Source organism: Etheostoma cragini, chromosome 11 (genome assembly GCF_013103735.1).
Source record: "Etheostoma cragini isolate CJK2018 chromosome 11, CSU_Ecrag_1.0, whole genome shotgun sequence".
Lineage (NCBI taxonomy): Eukaryota > Metazoa > Chordata > Actinopteri > Perciformes > Percidae > Etheostoma > Etheostoma cragini.
Genome location: NC_048417.1, coordinates 2,172,942 through 2,187,750, shown reverse-complemented (window position 1 = coordinate 2,187,750; position 14,809 = coordinate 2,172,942). Strand labels below are relative to the sequence as shown.

General features: G+C 41.7%; 2 protein-coding genes across 2 annotated transcripts in view; both read left to right on the top strand.

The window, feature by feature from the left end:
• lss (lanosterol synthase (2,3-oxidosqualene-lanosterol cyclase)) overlaps positions 1–8,282 on the top strand; it is a 15,133-nt gene extending 6,851 nt beyond the window's left edge. Inside the window, exons 8-22 of the mRNA XM_034885661.1 lie at positions 1,552–1,660; positions 1,965–2,083; positions 2,289–2,386; positions 2,565–2,592; positions 2,980–3,036; positions 3,205–3,276; positions 4,320–4,370; positions 4,546–4,695; positions 4,956–5,052; positions 5,635–5,740; positions 6,592–6,657; positions 6,742–6,822; positions 6,969–7,139; positions 7,358–7,436; positions 7,850–8,282. Of these exons, the coding sequence (XP_034741552.1) occupies positions 1,552–1,660; positions 1,965–2,083; positions 2,289–2,386; positions 2,565–2,592; positions 2,980–3,036; positions 3,205–3,276; positions 4,320–4,370; positions 4,546–4,695; positions 4,956–5,052; positions 5,635–5,740; positions 6,592–6,657; positions 6,742–6,822; positions 6,969–7,139; positions 7,358–7,436; positions 7,850–7,987 (1,422 nt within the window). The 3' untranslated portion in view covers positions 7,988–8,282. The remainder of the gene's footprint in view (positions 1–1,551; positions 1,661–1,964; positions 2,084–2,288; positions 2,387–2,564; positions 2,593–2,979; positions 3,037–3,204; positions 3,277–4,319; positions 4,371–4,545; positions 4,696–4,955; positions 5,053–5,634; positions 5,741–6,591; positions 6,658–6,741; positions 6,823–6,968; positions 7,140–7,357; positions 7,437–7,849) is intronic.
• Positions 8,283–9,582: 1,300 nt separating this feature from the next.
• On the top strand, positions 9,583–12,428 carry LOC117952979 (proline, histidine and glycine-rich protein 1-like). Its single transcript, XM_034885666.1, has 4 exons — positions 9,583–9,632; positions 10,230–10,311; positions 10,970–11,433; positions 12,222–12,428. The coding sequence occupies exons 2-4, from the start codon at positions 10,293–10,295 to the stop codon at positions 12,255–12,257; spliced, it is 519 nt and encodes a 172-aa protein (XP_034741557.1). The 5' UTR covers positions 9,583–9,632; positions 10,230–10,292; the 3' UTR covers positions 12,258–12,428.
• Positions 12,429–14,809: the final 2,381 nt, after the last annotated feature.

The following is a 14,809-nucleotide window of genomic DNA, read 5'->3' as shown; positions in this document are numbered from 1 at the left end:
TTTGGAAAAAGGCTGCAATGAAACAAAGAGTGAAAAATTTAAAGGGGTCTGAATACTTTCCGTACCCACTGTATATACCCCAGAGAGGCAGCAAACTGTCATCCTTGTCATGTTTGGCATGTTATCACCATAAATGACTGAAATATTTAACAATTAGCAACATAGTTGCCAATCAATTTCCTGTTGCTTTAATTTTTAATAATTTATTAACCAATGAATCGTTTCCATTGTAATAACAGTAAATGTCAGCTTTTTGTTGTCTGATGCTTACAGTTACAGTGCAGGATTGTTTTCTTCATTCATAAGAGTTAACATTTCTATAACTATTAATATATCTTTCATAACTATAAAATACTTCTACAGGAAAACAATCGCTGCCTCTTTGTGTTAAAGTTATTGGCAAAGGTGGTTAAAAATGACAGTAATTTTGGAGAAAGTAGAAAGCTATCAACATCACAGATTGATATTATGCAGATGGGCGACTGAAGAAAGGAAAAGGAGAAACAAAGTGTCTGCAGGGCCGCCTCAACCCTCCAGACCCACGTTTGACGTCTGGTCCCCGTTGCTCCAAATCCTCCCGTAGTTCTTCAACTTGGTTGAGATCTGGAGATTGGGAAGGTCAAGCATCTGCATTGGTTATATTCCCTTACTCATTTAGTTAGACCCCCCCCCCCCCTTTCCCTCCTTATCAGTGAAGGAGCATGAAAGGGTGGAATCTTCCATTTCTGTGATCCACCTTTTTCTTTGTAATTACATTTTTTATTCGCAAACAACAGCTCATACGATGCAGTTTAAAGAAGACAAATAAGACCAAGAGGTCAGATGGTGAAATAACATGTCAGTCAAGGCATTAATGATCCTGGTCACAAGGAATGTAAAAAGTGAAAAGTGAAAAATGTACAAGCAGACAACAACTTAAGTAGTATTAGTTAATTCAATCCCATAATCAGACTACTAGTCAGAAGTCAGGTGGACCACATAGTGGGCGGCTGTGGCTCAGTGGTAGAGCGGTTGCCTGCCAATCGGAAGGTTTGTGGTTCGATCCCCGCCCCTGCAGTCATTGTCGAAGTGTCCTTGGGCAAGGCACTGAACCCCAAGTTGCCCCCGGTGCTGCGCATCGGAGTGTGAATGTGTGTGAATGTTTATCTGATGAGCAGGTGGCACCTTGTACGGCAGCCCCGGCCATAGTGTATGAATGTGTGTGAATGGTGAATGTTTCCTGTAGATGTAAAAGCGCTTTGAGCAGTTGTTAAGACTGGAAAAGCGCTATATAAATACAGCACATTTATAGTGATCCCAAATCCCCGGTGTCCCAGGCTCTTGGCCCCTTATCCTTTCACGAGGAGTCTCCACTCCTCCATTGTTGGGTTTATGGGTGATTTCCAGCGTCTCAATCTGTGATCCACATTTAAACTATGCAGAGGATACAGCCCTATGCACTAAATTCTTTATTTTATTTTTAGCAGCATTGAACCAAAATGATATATGATCCACTTCTTCTTTCCATATAAAATATAAACACACAGTATGTCCTGCTCTTTGTTCATGCAGGAGCTTTATGTCCAGGACTATGCGGCCATCGACTGGCCTGCTCAGAGGAACAACGTGGCAGCGTGTGACATGTACACCCCCCACAGCACACTGCTCACCGTCGCCTACAGTAAGCATGCACAGCACACTGGGCGCCATGACGACAAACCACCTACAGGAGCAAGCTGCTGCAAAACAGGCAGCACGCAATGAGCGTTCGCATGAAATTGATGAGGATGTAACTAAAACAAACAGTTGGGGATTTCAACACTTTTGCTGATGAAAGACAACTGGGTTGCACAATGCAGATTAACAATGACAATAAATATCAGGCGTATCTCAGGCAACAGGACGATGTTAACAATGATAAAGAAAAGTTTCTCTGTGAATCCCCCCCCCCCTTACATGGTGACTCCGTCCCTCTGGTCCTGCAGTGGTGTTGAATGTGTACGAAGCCCACCACAGCACCACGCTGAGAGGAAAGGCCGTCAGAGAACTTTATGAACACATCCAGGCTGACGACAGCTTCACCAAGTGTATCAGCATTGGACCGGTAGGTGATACACAGATACAGAATACACAGATATCCAAACACAAAGGAAACAGATAAAACACAGTAATGGAAACATGTATGCTTGACACAGGATTAAAAACTCTACAACTTCTTTCCAAAGGTTTTCAAATGACCCTATTTAAACTGTTTACACTGTTAGAGAAAAAGAGGGTGGGAACATGAAGCATTGGCCTTTTCTCCTCAGATCTCCAAGACTATCAACATGCTGGTTCGCTGGTATGTGGACGGTCCCTCCTCTCCCGTCTTTCAGGAGCATGTGTCCCGGATCCCAGACTACCTCTGGTCAGTCAACCGGTCTCTAACAAATAATCTTTTAAACACAAGAGACTTCTGTTCTATCACTGACTAAAGCAACTGTGGTGTTAAAAAAATGACATTCAGTGGTAATAGAGCCTTAAGCAAAGATGTGCTATAAAATATACAATTAATAAACTAACAAGTAGTTCTCTGTGTGTTCCAGGTTGGGATTAGACGGCATGAAAATGCAGGTGAGAGTTTGTTGAGTGTGACAGTACACAGTTGTACAGATGTATTAGTAGTTGTAGTGGTACTTTTATTCCTGTTAGATCATTATGGTGTCTCGCCCTAAAGGCTCCCCTTTAGGAGTGGTCAAGGAGCTCAGATATTGAGGAGGAGCTCTGAGTACAAACAATGAAAGGAGTGAGTTATGGTGCAGATAAGCAGTGGAAAAATGGACACATGGACGTCAAACTACCTTAAAACTAAATCAACTTTTTACCTTCCAATTCTAATCTTTTAGGCTACTTGCTGGTTTCCCACTTTGTCTTTTGTCCTGCCGTCAGTGTTTCAGTACTCAGTTTCCTTTGAACGCAGTCCGAGTGTTTGACTACTTTGTCCTTTTTTGTTGTGCACAGGGGACGAATGGATCTCAACTGTGGGACACTTGTTTTGCTGTACAGGCTTTCCTTGAGGTAACACAAAAAACTAAACAAATAGGATACTCATAACAAGATAGCAAGCAGGCAAATATTATAAACCACTAAGAGTAGATGCATGCGTGTTGGCATAAAATCTTTTAATTTTATTGTCATTATATAGCGGTAGCTGATTATAATTAGTTGTTTGTTGGGGACTTTCAGGCAGGAGCCCAAGAGGATTCCACACTAGCAGAGTGTCTCCGAGATGCCCATCAGTTCCTCACCATCACACAGGTACCACCAACATCTCACTCAAATATGGTTATGGTCACAATTTTGTCTGTCTCAATGACAATGAGACTGAAATTGTTGTATTTAGTCGTGTTTAACATTTTAGTGCCTGTGTAGACCTTTTTGCTACTTCAGGTTCCCATATTCGTCCTTTTACCAAGACTCTGGGTGTGAGTTTTGACAGGGCTTTTAAATTGGATTAGTTCTGTTGTTAAAACCAGTTTCTTCCAGCTGAGACTTTTGGCTAAGGTCAAGCTCCACCTGCTACACCAAGACCTCGAAAGCGTCATACCTGCATTTATTACGTCTAAATTAGACTACTGTAACTCTTTATGTTGGATTGGATCACTCACCGCTTCATCAGTTACAGTTAGTCCAGAACGCAGCAGCTCGACTTTTAAACGGGACTAAAAAGCGTGACCACATTACACCAGTTTTGGCCACGCTCCATGGCTTCCTGTCAGTTTCAGGGTTGATATTAAATGGTGGTCGCCTTCTGATTTATCAGAGCTTTAACACGTTCACACACCTGTCAAAGCACAGATCTTCCAATCAGATGCTCCTCGATGTGCCCAGATTCAGGGTCAAATATAAAGGGGACCGAGCCGAGGCTCCAAACCTCTGGAATAGTTTACATATTTATATAAACCGTTGAAACATGTCCTCGCTGAACACCCGCTACTGTTTATTGGTTTTCAGTTCAGGTTGAGCTTGGATACCTTAACCCTTTTTCTACTGTGGCTTATTTTGTATATTGTGTATTATTTGTGTGTATTATCACTTTTTGTAAGCACTAACTATCTAACTATGGTTGTTTTTAAACGTGCTACCGTATATAAATAAAATTGAACCAAACTGAACACGTGGTTTTCATCACCCAGTAGTAATAAAATCCATATTTTGACATTCTACTGATATAACGTGTGTTTGGCAGTGCTTCAGCTTCTGTGTTTTTTACTACCAAACACATTCAGATGTGCTAAAGATCAAACCTGTAATCTGAACTGCTTTTAACAGTGATTTGTTTATGCCTGACACTCTAACAGATACCCGAGAATCCTCCTGAGTATCAGAAGTACTACAGACAGATGAACAAGGTAAAACTAATATCACAAAAGAGACACTTTTCAACACCAATTGTGATAAAAAACAACAACTCAAATGCCTTTTGAAAAGGAAGGCAAAAATGGCCTCTTAAAGAAACATTTCTTAGCCTGTTGCCGTGTTTGTGTGTCTGACTGCATTTTGAGTCATTGCGTTCTTTTTTGTCAGGGAGGCTTCCCCTTCAGTACCCGCGACTGTGGTTGGATCGTGGCGGACTGCACGGCGGAGGGCCTGAAGTCAGTGATGCTGCTGCAGGAGCAGTGTCCCTCCCTCGGCCAGCTGGTCCCCTCAGACCGCCTGTATGACGCTGTCGATGTGGTGAGTCTGCACTCGGTATATAAGGCTCCTGTAACTTGTGTTACACGCTCCCATCAGTTATTCTTTTTTTGGTTTCATTTTTGGTGTAAGCACATAAATATGCGACCATTGTCATATTTCCCCAGTTCATCTTTTATGAAAAGCTCAAGAAGTTTAAAAAAAAAAACACTTTTCAAGTTTCAAATCTTGCAATGATAGCAATTTACCGGAGTCTTTCAGTATCACAGCTCCTTCACTATGTGTCTATTTTCTCCTTGTAGCTGCTGAGCATGAGGAACTCTGACGGAGGATTCGCCACATATGAAACCAAGAGAGGGGGGAGACTCCTGGAGCTACTCAACCCCTCCGAGGTGTTCGGTAGGTCTGCTGTCAGCACCGTACACCCGTTAAATGCACTTCAGCGCTAGATAGGAATAGACTTAAAACATTACTTTCAATCTACTCCACAGTGTTACACTTCATTGTGGAGATAGAGATTATAAAAAAGTATAAGTCCAAGGCTAAAGCTCAAAAAAAGGGCATGACATAAAAGGTCACTGAATTAATATCTTGGAATCGTTGATGTTATAATGAGAGAATGGTACAAGTTGGTGCATGGTTGACCTTAGAGCCCAGGGGCGGATTGAAAACATTACTTTTAATTCACAATGTTTTGTATCCATAACGTTATTGTGTTGCAATTTAGCAGTAAAAGCAGGAGCCTATGTCAATATCAATCCTATATTTTTCAACTTTAGAGCAAAACGTGCTCCTTGGAAGATAAAAAAAGCACTGTTGCCATTTACTGCAATATTATGGCCTTAAATATCAAAGGGCAAATATATTGTCTTATTACCTGTTAATAAAAAAAGGATGCAATGTGTGTTGTGAAATGTGTTAGTAACACTGTGTTCTCTCTCTGTCTCTCCTACACACACACACACACACACACACCCACAGGGGACATCATGATAGATTATACCTATGTGGAGTGTACTTCAGCAGTGATGCAGGCTCTGAGGCACTTCCAGAAGGTCTACCCTGAACACCGTGCTCAGGAGATAAGGTAAACTACACACATCTAGTAGTTTTCTTTACTGAATGGCACAGATACAGCTGACTAATCTGATGAAACATTATGTAAACCTTGACAAACTAAGCTGGCCTTAACCCACATGTATTAAAATCATATTTTACATACTATCCAACATTTGTGTAAAAGTCCTATGACATGGTGCTTTCTGGATGCTTTTATTTAGACCTTAGTGGTCCCTAATACTGTATCTGAAGTCTCTTTTATATAGACCTTAGTGGTCCCTAATACTGTATCTGAAGTCTCTTTATATAGACCTTAGTGGTCCCCTAATACTGTATCTGAAGTCTCTTTTATATAGACCTTAGTGGTCCCCTAATACTGTATCTGAAGTCTCTTTAATATAGACCTGAGTGGTCCCTAATACTGTATCTGAAGTCTCTTTTCCAAAATTCAGCCTTTGAGCAGATGTATAGGCACCAGAGCCGGTCCCACCATTTCTGAGTTTTTTAGCTATAAATGCTATTGAGGAGGAGAAGCCCCTTATGACATCATAAGGAGCAAGATTCCAGATCGGCCCATCTGAGCTTTCCTTTTCTCAAAGACAGAGCAGGATACCCAGGGCTCGGTTTACACCTATCATCATCATTTCTAGCCACTGGGGGACCATAGGCAGGCTGGGGGGGACTCATGTGAATGTTAAAAAACCTCATAAAATGAAATTTCCGGGACTTTTTTAAAAACGTAAAATTGTTTCCAAAAAAATAAACGGCAGAGATATTTACCAAAAACACTGATACACTTTTACCTAAATCATTTCACAGTTCTTGATGATGTTTGGAAGAGAAGATGTGGAGTTAATGTGTGTGTTGGTCCGTTCTAAGGTCCACTCTAAGAGAAGGCCTGGAGTACTGCAAGAAGGTGCAGAGGCCTGACGGATCGTGGGAAGGGTGAGGCCGCACTTTCTGTTGCACTGCCTGACAAGCTAACACAGGTCATGTTTAATAGAAAATAATGATTTTGCCCTTGCTCAGGTCCTGGGGAGTGTGCTTCACATATGGAACATGGTTTGGCCTTGAAGCCTTTGCTTGTATGGGTCACATCTACCAGGATGAGTACGTGTTCCACTGATCACTGAAGCTTTACACTGAACCAAGCACACAGCGTAATCCTTAACTTGCCCATCCTTAACGTGCCACACAGGACACAGATAAACTCCTAGCCCTCATACCTAATTGCACTGCTGTGCCTCTGTTAACAGGGATGTGTGCGTGGAGGTGCACAAAGCTTGTCAGTTCCTGCTGGACCGGCAGATGTCTGACGGGGGCTGGGGGGAGGACTTTGAGTCGTGCGAGCAGCGACGCTACATCCAGAGCAGCAGTGCTCAGATCCACAACACCTGCTGGGCGTTGTTAGGCCTCATGGCTGTCAGGTAAAGCTCAACAGAGGCTTGGTATTTACACTGGATCACGATGCAACTTGATATGATGGACTCAGGTTTGGAAAATCTGCAGAAATTGTGCTGTTGCCTTTCAATTACACGCATGCTATACAGTGGATTCACCTGACTACCAGAGAGACTTTAAGTTGTTGATAGTCAATTAAATCCACTCAAATTATTTCAATCATATCTCTTGTGTGCATGATCAGGCATCCTGACAGGCGGGCCATTGAGAGAGGAGTGAAGCTGCTGATTGACAGCCAGCTGCCCAACGGAGACTGGCCTCAGGTGAGTCTCTGAAACGTGTGGTACACTAGCAGCCCCTGAGGTGGCTTGCGCCAATGTGACATAAAAATGACGTAGATGTGGGGCGGCCTTTAGTTCACCCAGTAAGAGCATGCGCCCCATGTTGGCTGAGTCCTGCAGTGACCCTGGTTCGAACCCGACCTGCGGCCCTTTGCTTTGTCTCATCTCCCTCCACCTTTCATGTTTATCAACTGTAATGAAGGGGAAAAAACCCTCAAAAAATAATCTTAAGAAAAAATGACGTAGATCTCACTGCCGCTCCAGGATTTTTACCGCTAGTCCTACACTCTAATTATATTTAGATTACACTGCAAATAACTAATAACCATTGAATCTAAAGATGGTATAAAGTGTAATGTGAGCTTTGATATGTGATGTCCTGTGCTTCCCCTCAGGAGAATATTGCAGGTGTGTTTAACAAGAGCTGTGCCATCAGCTACACCTCCTACAGGAATGTCTTCACAGTCTGGACCCTCGGGCGCTTCTCTACGCTGTACCCCAGCAGTCCGCTGGCTGGGAAGCTCAAGCTGTGAAGACTTTTTAAAAAGATCAGCAGACTTTGTGCCAGGATAACAAAACTGAATCAGCCACCATCTTTTTAGTTGTTGACATGAGTTATCCATATGGAGTCATGAGTCAGCCTACCAATGTCTACATGTAGCCCTTCATGGACATTTAAACACTTCAACTGTGTCTTCAGAGTTGAATCTATCACATAAAGTAACACATTGAATTCTCTGAATTACTTTCTGTGTTGACGTTCCAGGACAGCTCACCCATCAGAGCTAGTCCTGAAACACCTTGGAGCACCTGCTGTATGGAAATAAGAGCAATTCTTCTATTTAGATGAATTCCTCACAACAAATGTTGCTGATTAACCAGGATTTTTAATTGTAATGATTAGACCAAATGTGTTTGTGTGACAGAATATCATAAAAAGCGGTCTTTCTACCGAAACAGACGCCTACGTTGAATACATTTGAACCAGTGAACATGATGTTAAACATGATGTTTTATCCTGTTTTTAGAGCGAAGAGTTGGTAGAGCAGACACAGTTTTCAGCAATGCCTTGCAACCCCTCCTACTGCATCAGGGTTAGTTTTACTGTTATTTCTTGAGTGGGCAGTCTGGCCGTTGCTAGAGGGAAAGAAGCAGAGAGGATTCAAACCTGCAACCTTTCACCTGGCCCAAGTATACAAACTGTAGACTGTCAGAAGGAATCAGTTGTACTCTCCCAATTTTTAGTGTATATGGATCTGGGCACTCTGATATTCATTATATCCTGAATTATTCTTTGGAGAACAAATGACTTAACAAAGCTTCAGTCTTTTCCCTTTACCGCTATTTATTCTGTCCATGAATGTTCTTAATGTATAAGTATGTCGTCAAATATCATGGGCGTGTGTGTGAGTTTGTTCCCTGAGGTGCACTCAGGGACAGATGACTGCAAAGTCACAGTGTCTCTGTTAGGTCACATGGGTGGTGGACTACAAGATAACAAAACAAGACAATGGAACTGGTTCAGCCAATAAGGCAAGGCAGCTGTATTTGTGGAGTCCATTTCAGCAACAGGGCAATTCAAAGTGCTAAGTGTTAAAATAATAAAAAGTTACATTGCAGGGTAAGAAATTAATCATTAAAGTCCAAGGTTTCAAGTTTTTCCTCATCACTGAGGTAACTCATTCACTCATCACTTTCTTCCTAAAAGGAATTTTTTTCCACTAAGGGCTAGCGCTTGGGGGGAATTACTGGAATTGTTGGGTTTTGGTAAATTATAGAGTGTGGTCTAGACCTACTCTATCTGTGAAGTGTCCTGAGATATCAAGTGTTATGATTTTATACTATAAATAAAACAAAATTGAACTGCTATACAAATAAAATTGACAATTAATTCATTTTCATTTTCAATGAATTTTCCAGGATTATTGTCATTGTTGCTTGTCAGCTGTCACATGATGACAAAGACATAAATAGATATGTTCTAAAAAGCAACAAAATCGGAAGTGTATGTTTACATTCTTTACGGAGAAGAATACGGAGAATAAGACTATGTGTGGGAGTTTAGTCCCTGCCCCTGCTGCCTGATTGACATCATTACTCTCCGAGGCGGGGCTCTATGTTTGCATAAAGACAGAGTCAGCTGACTGCTGTGTCTGTGGATCTGCGCTCCAGCACACAGTGAGTTCACTACAACCTTTCTCATCATAGGACGTGTGTGTTTGCTTGCATGTATTTCCTTTGTTGACTGTATTGCATTATTTTGTGATCATGTCTACATGGTGGGGCGGTTGTGGCTGAGCGGTTACCTGCTAATTGGAAGGTTGGTTGTTCAATGCCTGTCCCTGTAGTCCCATGCCAAAGTGTCCTTGGGCAAGACACTGAACGCCGAGTTAGTGTGAATGTGAGTGTTTATCTGATGAGCAGGTGGCACCTTGTACGGCAGCCCCGGCCACAGTGTATGAATGAAAGGTGAATGTTTCCTGTATGATGTAAAAGTGCTTTGAGCAGTCGTTAAGACTAGAAAGCGCTTTATAAATACAGCACATTTCCCTTTATGTCATTACCATGGGAAGCTTTGTCTTTATACAGTCATATGTGACTTGGCTTTATGGTGTTTCTGACCTGCTCTGCCTGTTTGCAACATGTTACAAAGCACACTGGCATTTCCACAGTTAAGTGGACCACATTTGCCTTTCTAGACAATTTAGTTTTTTAGGTTTTATAACCACTCATATCTGCATTTTCATACAAAGTCATTTATTTTCCTCTGTTTAGAGCGGATTTGTGTGCATTTAAGAGGTTTCTCTCAGTTTCTGGGTTTGGAACTGGATTTTCGAGATGAGTTGGAATAACGCAGGTAAATAACACACTTGTTACTGTCTTTTACACTTTTACTGACACTCCATCTTTAGGGGACATAATATGACATCAAGTGTATTGTATTAAACTGAACGAGTATATGATGATATGAAAGGTTTTGCTTCTGTACATGAATGTTCTCACAGTATAATTATGTAGTCAAATATCATGGGTGAGTTTATTTTTTTCCCTGAGTTGCAATCAGGGTCATATGACATGGTGTCTCTATTAGGTCACATGGGTGGTTGACAACAAGATAACACAACAAGACAATGGAACCGGTTAAGCCAGTAGATGCTGATAAACCATCTGGTTTTAACTCCTCCACCTGTCTTACACGTCGTCTTCTGTGTAAATCAGGGGATTTCCTCATGTTTGAACCAGGCCTTAAAGCTGGCATGTGCATGTTGGAGGATTAGAAAAAATAACTAAACGGTGAATTCTCCCAACAACAAGAGTTAGGATTAAATTACAAAGGAAAAAATGTATAATTTTTCAAATCTTCCTAATACAGTTACACTTTTACTGACACCCCATCCCCACCCTCATGTTCAACTTTCTTTATTGAATTTTAAGGATGAGAAATTGCCATTAAATGTATAGAAACTGAATGAGTATATGATGAGCGCCGCCTCTTGTCTTTCCCTCAGGCCCAGGCTATTGTCCTCAGCCAATGGCAGGAGGACAGTATCCTCAGTATCCACCAGGCACTGTCCCAACCCAGCCCTACCCTCCTCAGCCTTGGGGTGCACCCACTCAGCCATTTGGTCCAGGCCCTCAGCCTTGGGGTGCACCCACTCAGCCATTTGGTCCAGGCCCTCAGCCCTGGGGTCCACCTGGGAACGGTACTGTAGCCCCACCCTATGGAGGGTATGGACCTGGCCACGGTCAATGGTACAACCATCCCGGGCATCATCATGGACATCCCGGGCATGGACATCCTGGTCATCATCATGGACACCCTGGACACCATCATGGACACCCTGGACACCATCATGGACACCCTGGGCATCATCATCCCGGGCATCATCATCCCGGTTTTGTTCCAGGCCGCAGACACAAACACAAGCATGGTCACATGCACGGCCGTTGCCACAAGAGAGGAAAACCCGGTCACGGGGTAAGATCCAGTTGATTTGTTGATCAAAGTGCTAATTTTAGAGTTTCTCTTACCAACCATACTTCCAATGAGTAGCCTGGTAATGTACCATAGAAGGCTGTGAATGTCTGGATGGCCAGAATAGGTCAAAGTGATCATATTTTCTTTGTCTGTTGTGTAATTTATTTACAGTTTATATATACAAAAAAACATTTAAAATGTACATACAAACAGTTTTAGGAATTGTAGTTTTTATTAAACTACATATAGTGTATATAAACACTTTTGTCATTGGAACATTTCCTGATTTTCTTGGTTAAAGTTTGCTAAAGTTGAGGCATCACTTGGTTAAACATAATCAAAGACCACCATAATGTGGCAACAATCAATTTGTTATGATAATAATAGTAGTAATAATAATAATAATAATGGTTCAAATGACTACATGTAATGTGAAAGGTATCACTTTACAGCTTTCTTCTCTCCTCATTTAATATCCTAGTGGCACATTTCTCAATGGATTGAGTGTTTTGATACTTTTTTTTATAGCAAATGAACCTGCTTTGTGTTAAAAATAAAAAAAGAGACATGGAAATTTCACTTTTTACAATAAAGGGACCTATTATCTTTCATAAATTCCTCAATCCAGAAAAATATTCATCATTTGGACACACTAATGAAACTGAAAATCCCTTCATTCGTTTCTTAGTGTTTTTGAGGATATCGTTCAATGATGAAGTCATTACTTCAATAATTACCTGTTTGACACGTCACCATGGATAAAAAGACCACGTTTGTTCCCGCTGTAGTACTCCAGCAGCTCCTGCAGCAGCGACTCGGACTAGACCAGGGGGACAGAAACCAGACGAGCTGCCCCCGGGATCCCTCACCCTGCTACCTTACAGGACATTATAATAAACTGTGTGTTGGATTGCAAAGACACGGGATTATAGACACGTTTTTTTTAAAAACCCTGTTAAAGTAAGGATCAGCTGTTACATATTATGAAGTATTTGTAAATACATGTATTAGCATGTGACAAGGGGCGTGTTTTTGATGTGTTAGACAATGATTGTAATTGTTCCCTCGTAGTAAACAACCTAAAACAGGTTTCTGTTATTTATAAAAGCATGTCATCCCTGCAATGCCCTACCTCTTTATTCTTCAATCCAGTTGACCTCATAGATTCCATGACACTGTGAGTGTGTGTGTGTGTGTGTGTGTGTGTGTGTGTGTGTGTGTGTGTGTGTATTCACATGATCTTTTACGTTGACTTAAGACCTGTTTCTCTGTCTTGTCTTGTTTTACTTCCTGCCTTTTGTGATTCTCTTCCCTACCCTGATTGGTGTCACCTGTTCCTCATTCACCTTATTAACCCGTGTATCTAGTCTCTGTGTTACCCCACGATCTAGGTGTATCTAGTCTCTGTGTTACCCTTGTCCAATGTCAGATCATTATGTTACTGTTTTGTGCATTTTGCTTGCCACTGATTCTGTGTTTTGCCCATTCCTGTTATGTTTTTATTTTCCTGGTTCCTGCTCTTGTATTTTGCCTGTGGGTAGTTGTGTTTTCCACCCTATGTGCCTGCTGTATCCCTGGATTGGTTTGGATTTTTATTAAAATAATCCTCAACCTTACTCGTGTGTTTGCCGTCTCTGCATAACATGTAGTACTCCAGCAGGTCCAGCAGCAGCGCCTCGGACTAGACCAAGAGGACAGAAACCAGACAGGTTGCCACGGGAACCTTACTGGAGATTATAATAAAACAGTATGCAACACAAGTTTTATGAAGTGTTCAGCCAATGTATTTGACAATAGAATTAAATACATGTATTAGTGTGTGACGAGGGGTGTGTTTTTGATGTGACCTCATAGTTTCCATTACACTGTGAGTGTGTTTTCTATCAGTGTGTATTAATACTATCTTTATTTACCCAGGGAGCGTTGAATTAGGACCTTTGTTCTGCAGTGTTTTTGACTAATAGTAACACACCCTGTCGCTCTCCACTGCATTCACATCAGCCCAGTCTGAATAACCTGTGTAATTGACTCTTATATTCATACATTTGCTATTTTTAGTCTTGTAATGACACCATTTAATTCCTGACACAAACTTTTTTAAGATAATTTTTTGGGCCTTTGATTGATGTGACAGTTGTAGACAGGAAAGGGTGGAGAGAGAGAGAGAGAGAGAGAGGGATGATGCAGCAGTGCAGAATCAAACCCTGGGTTGCTGCAGGAAGGACTGAGTCTACCAAGTGAGCTACCAGACGCCACCTATGTGTTTTTATTTTTTTTTGTTTTATGCATATTAAACCGGCACAACTCCATCAAAAACAAAAACAGAAGAAGAGGAGATCCCAGACGCCCCATTTAACACATTATCCTAATAAATGTATATTTTATCATGCTGTGTATAACTGTCGCACATCTGCAGCTAGTCTCTCCTGATTGAAATGTATCTCAGTGTAAATCCTTTCAGGAAGACCTCACTCTTAATCAGTGCTCCACCTAACTCCAATCAGCTGTTGGAGGCGGTCACCTTCCTGCTAAACCAATCAGAATCATGCACAAATGGCTAGGGCCAATCACAGAGTCACAACCCTGCTTTAAATCTGTTTCTCCCTTTGCTATCAGCTGTAGTTGCAGGCACAGAGTGCAACCCCCCCCCCCCCCCCCCCCTCCACCTCCAGTCCTCTACTCCAGCTCCACCTCCCCTTCTTCCCCCAATCCCCTATATAGATATGTACAAAAGATTTGTATAGCTATGGAGTCTAACCACCGAAGACTTTGTACATTTCATTTCAGCTGAACAATAAATCTTATTTGCATATCTGCTAACATGTCTCTCCTGATTGAAACAGCAACTGCTGCTTCTACTGCACTGCCTCATGTGGACATGCGGACTGCGTTCTGACTCATGAGAGTTATCCATATAATAATTATAATATAATATGATAATAACGGTTGAGTTGTGATGTGTGCAGGTAGTCAAATCAGTGGTATGACACATGCAAATGATCAGAACGTTCCTCATGGCTCGTCAAAAGGATCAGCTGTAAACAAAAGAATGTAAACAAATGTACAACAAAATTTAGATTTTTGTTTTAATGTTTCCGCCATTAATTGACAAGACAGCCTAGATATGAAAGGGGGAAGACAGGCAAGTCGGACCTGCACCCAGGACCTCTGCACCAAAGAAAAAACGTGTAAATGTGGGCGTGCGCTCTACCAGGAGAGCTACCCGGGCACCAATGATTTTAGTTTTTTAGGTGTGGTTGTCCATATCTTTTATGTATCAAGTTTGACTGTATGCCAAAGATTACACACACACACACACACACACACACACACACACACACACACACACACACACACACACACACACACACACACA

Coding starts and splice junctions, on each gene's coding strand:
- LOC117952979 (XM_034885666.1), top strand. Junction 11,434..12,221: donor GAGGAAAACCCGGTCACGGG/GTAAGATCCAGT, acceptor TTCCCGCTGTAG/TACTCCAGCAGCTCCTGCAG.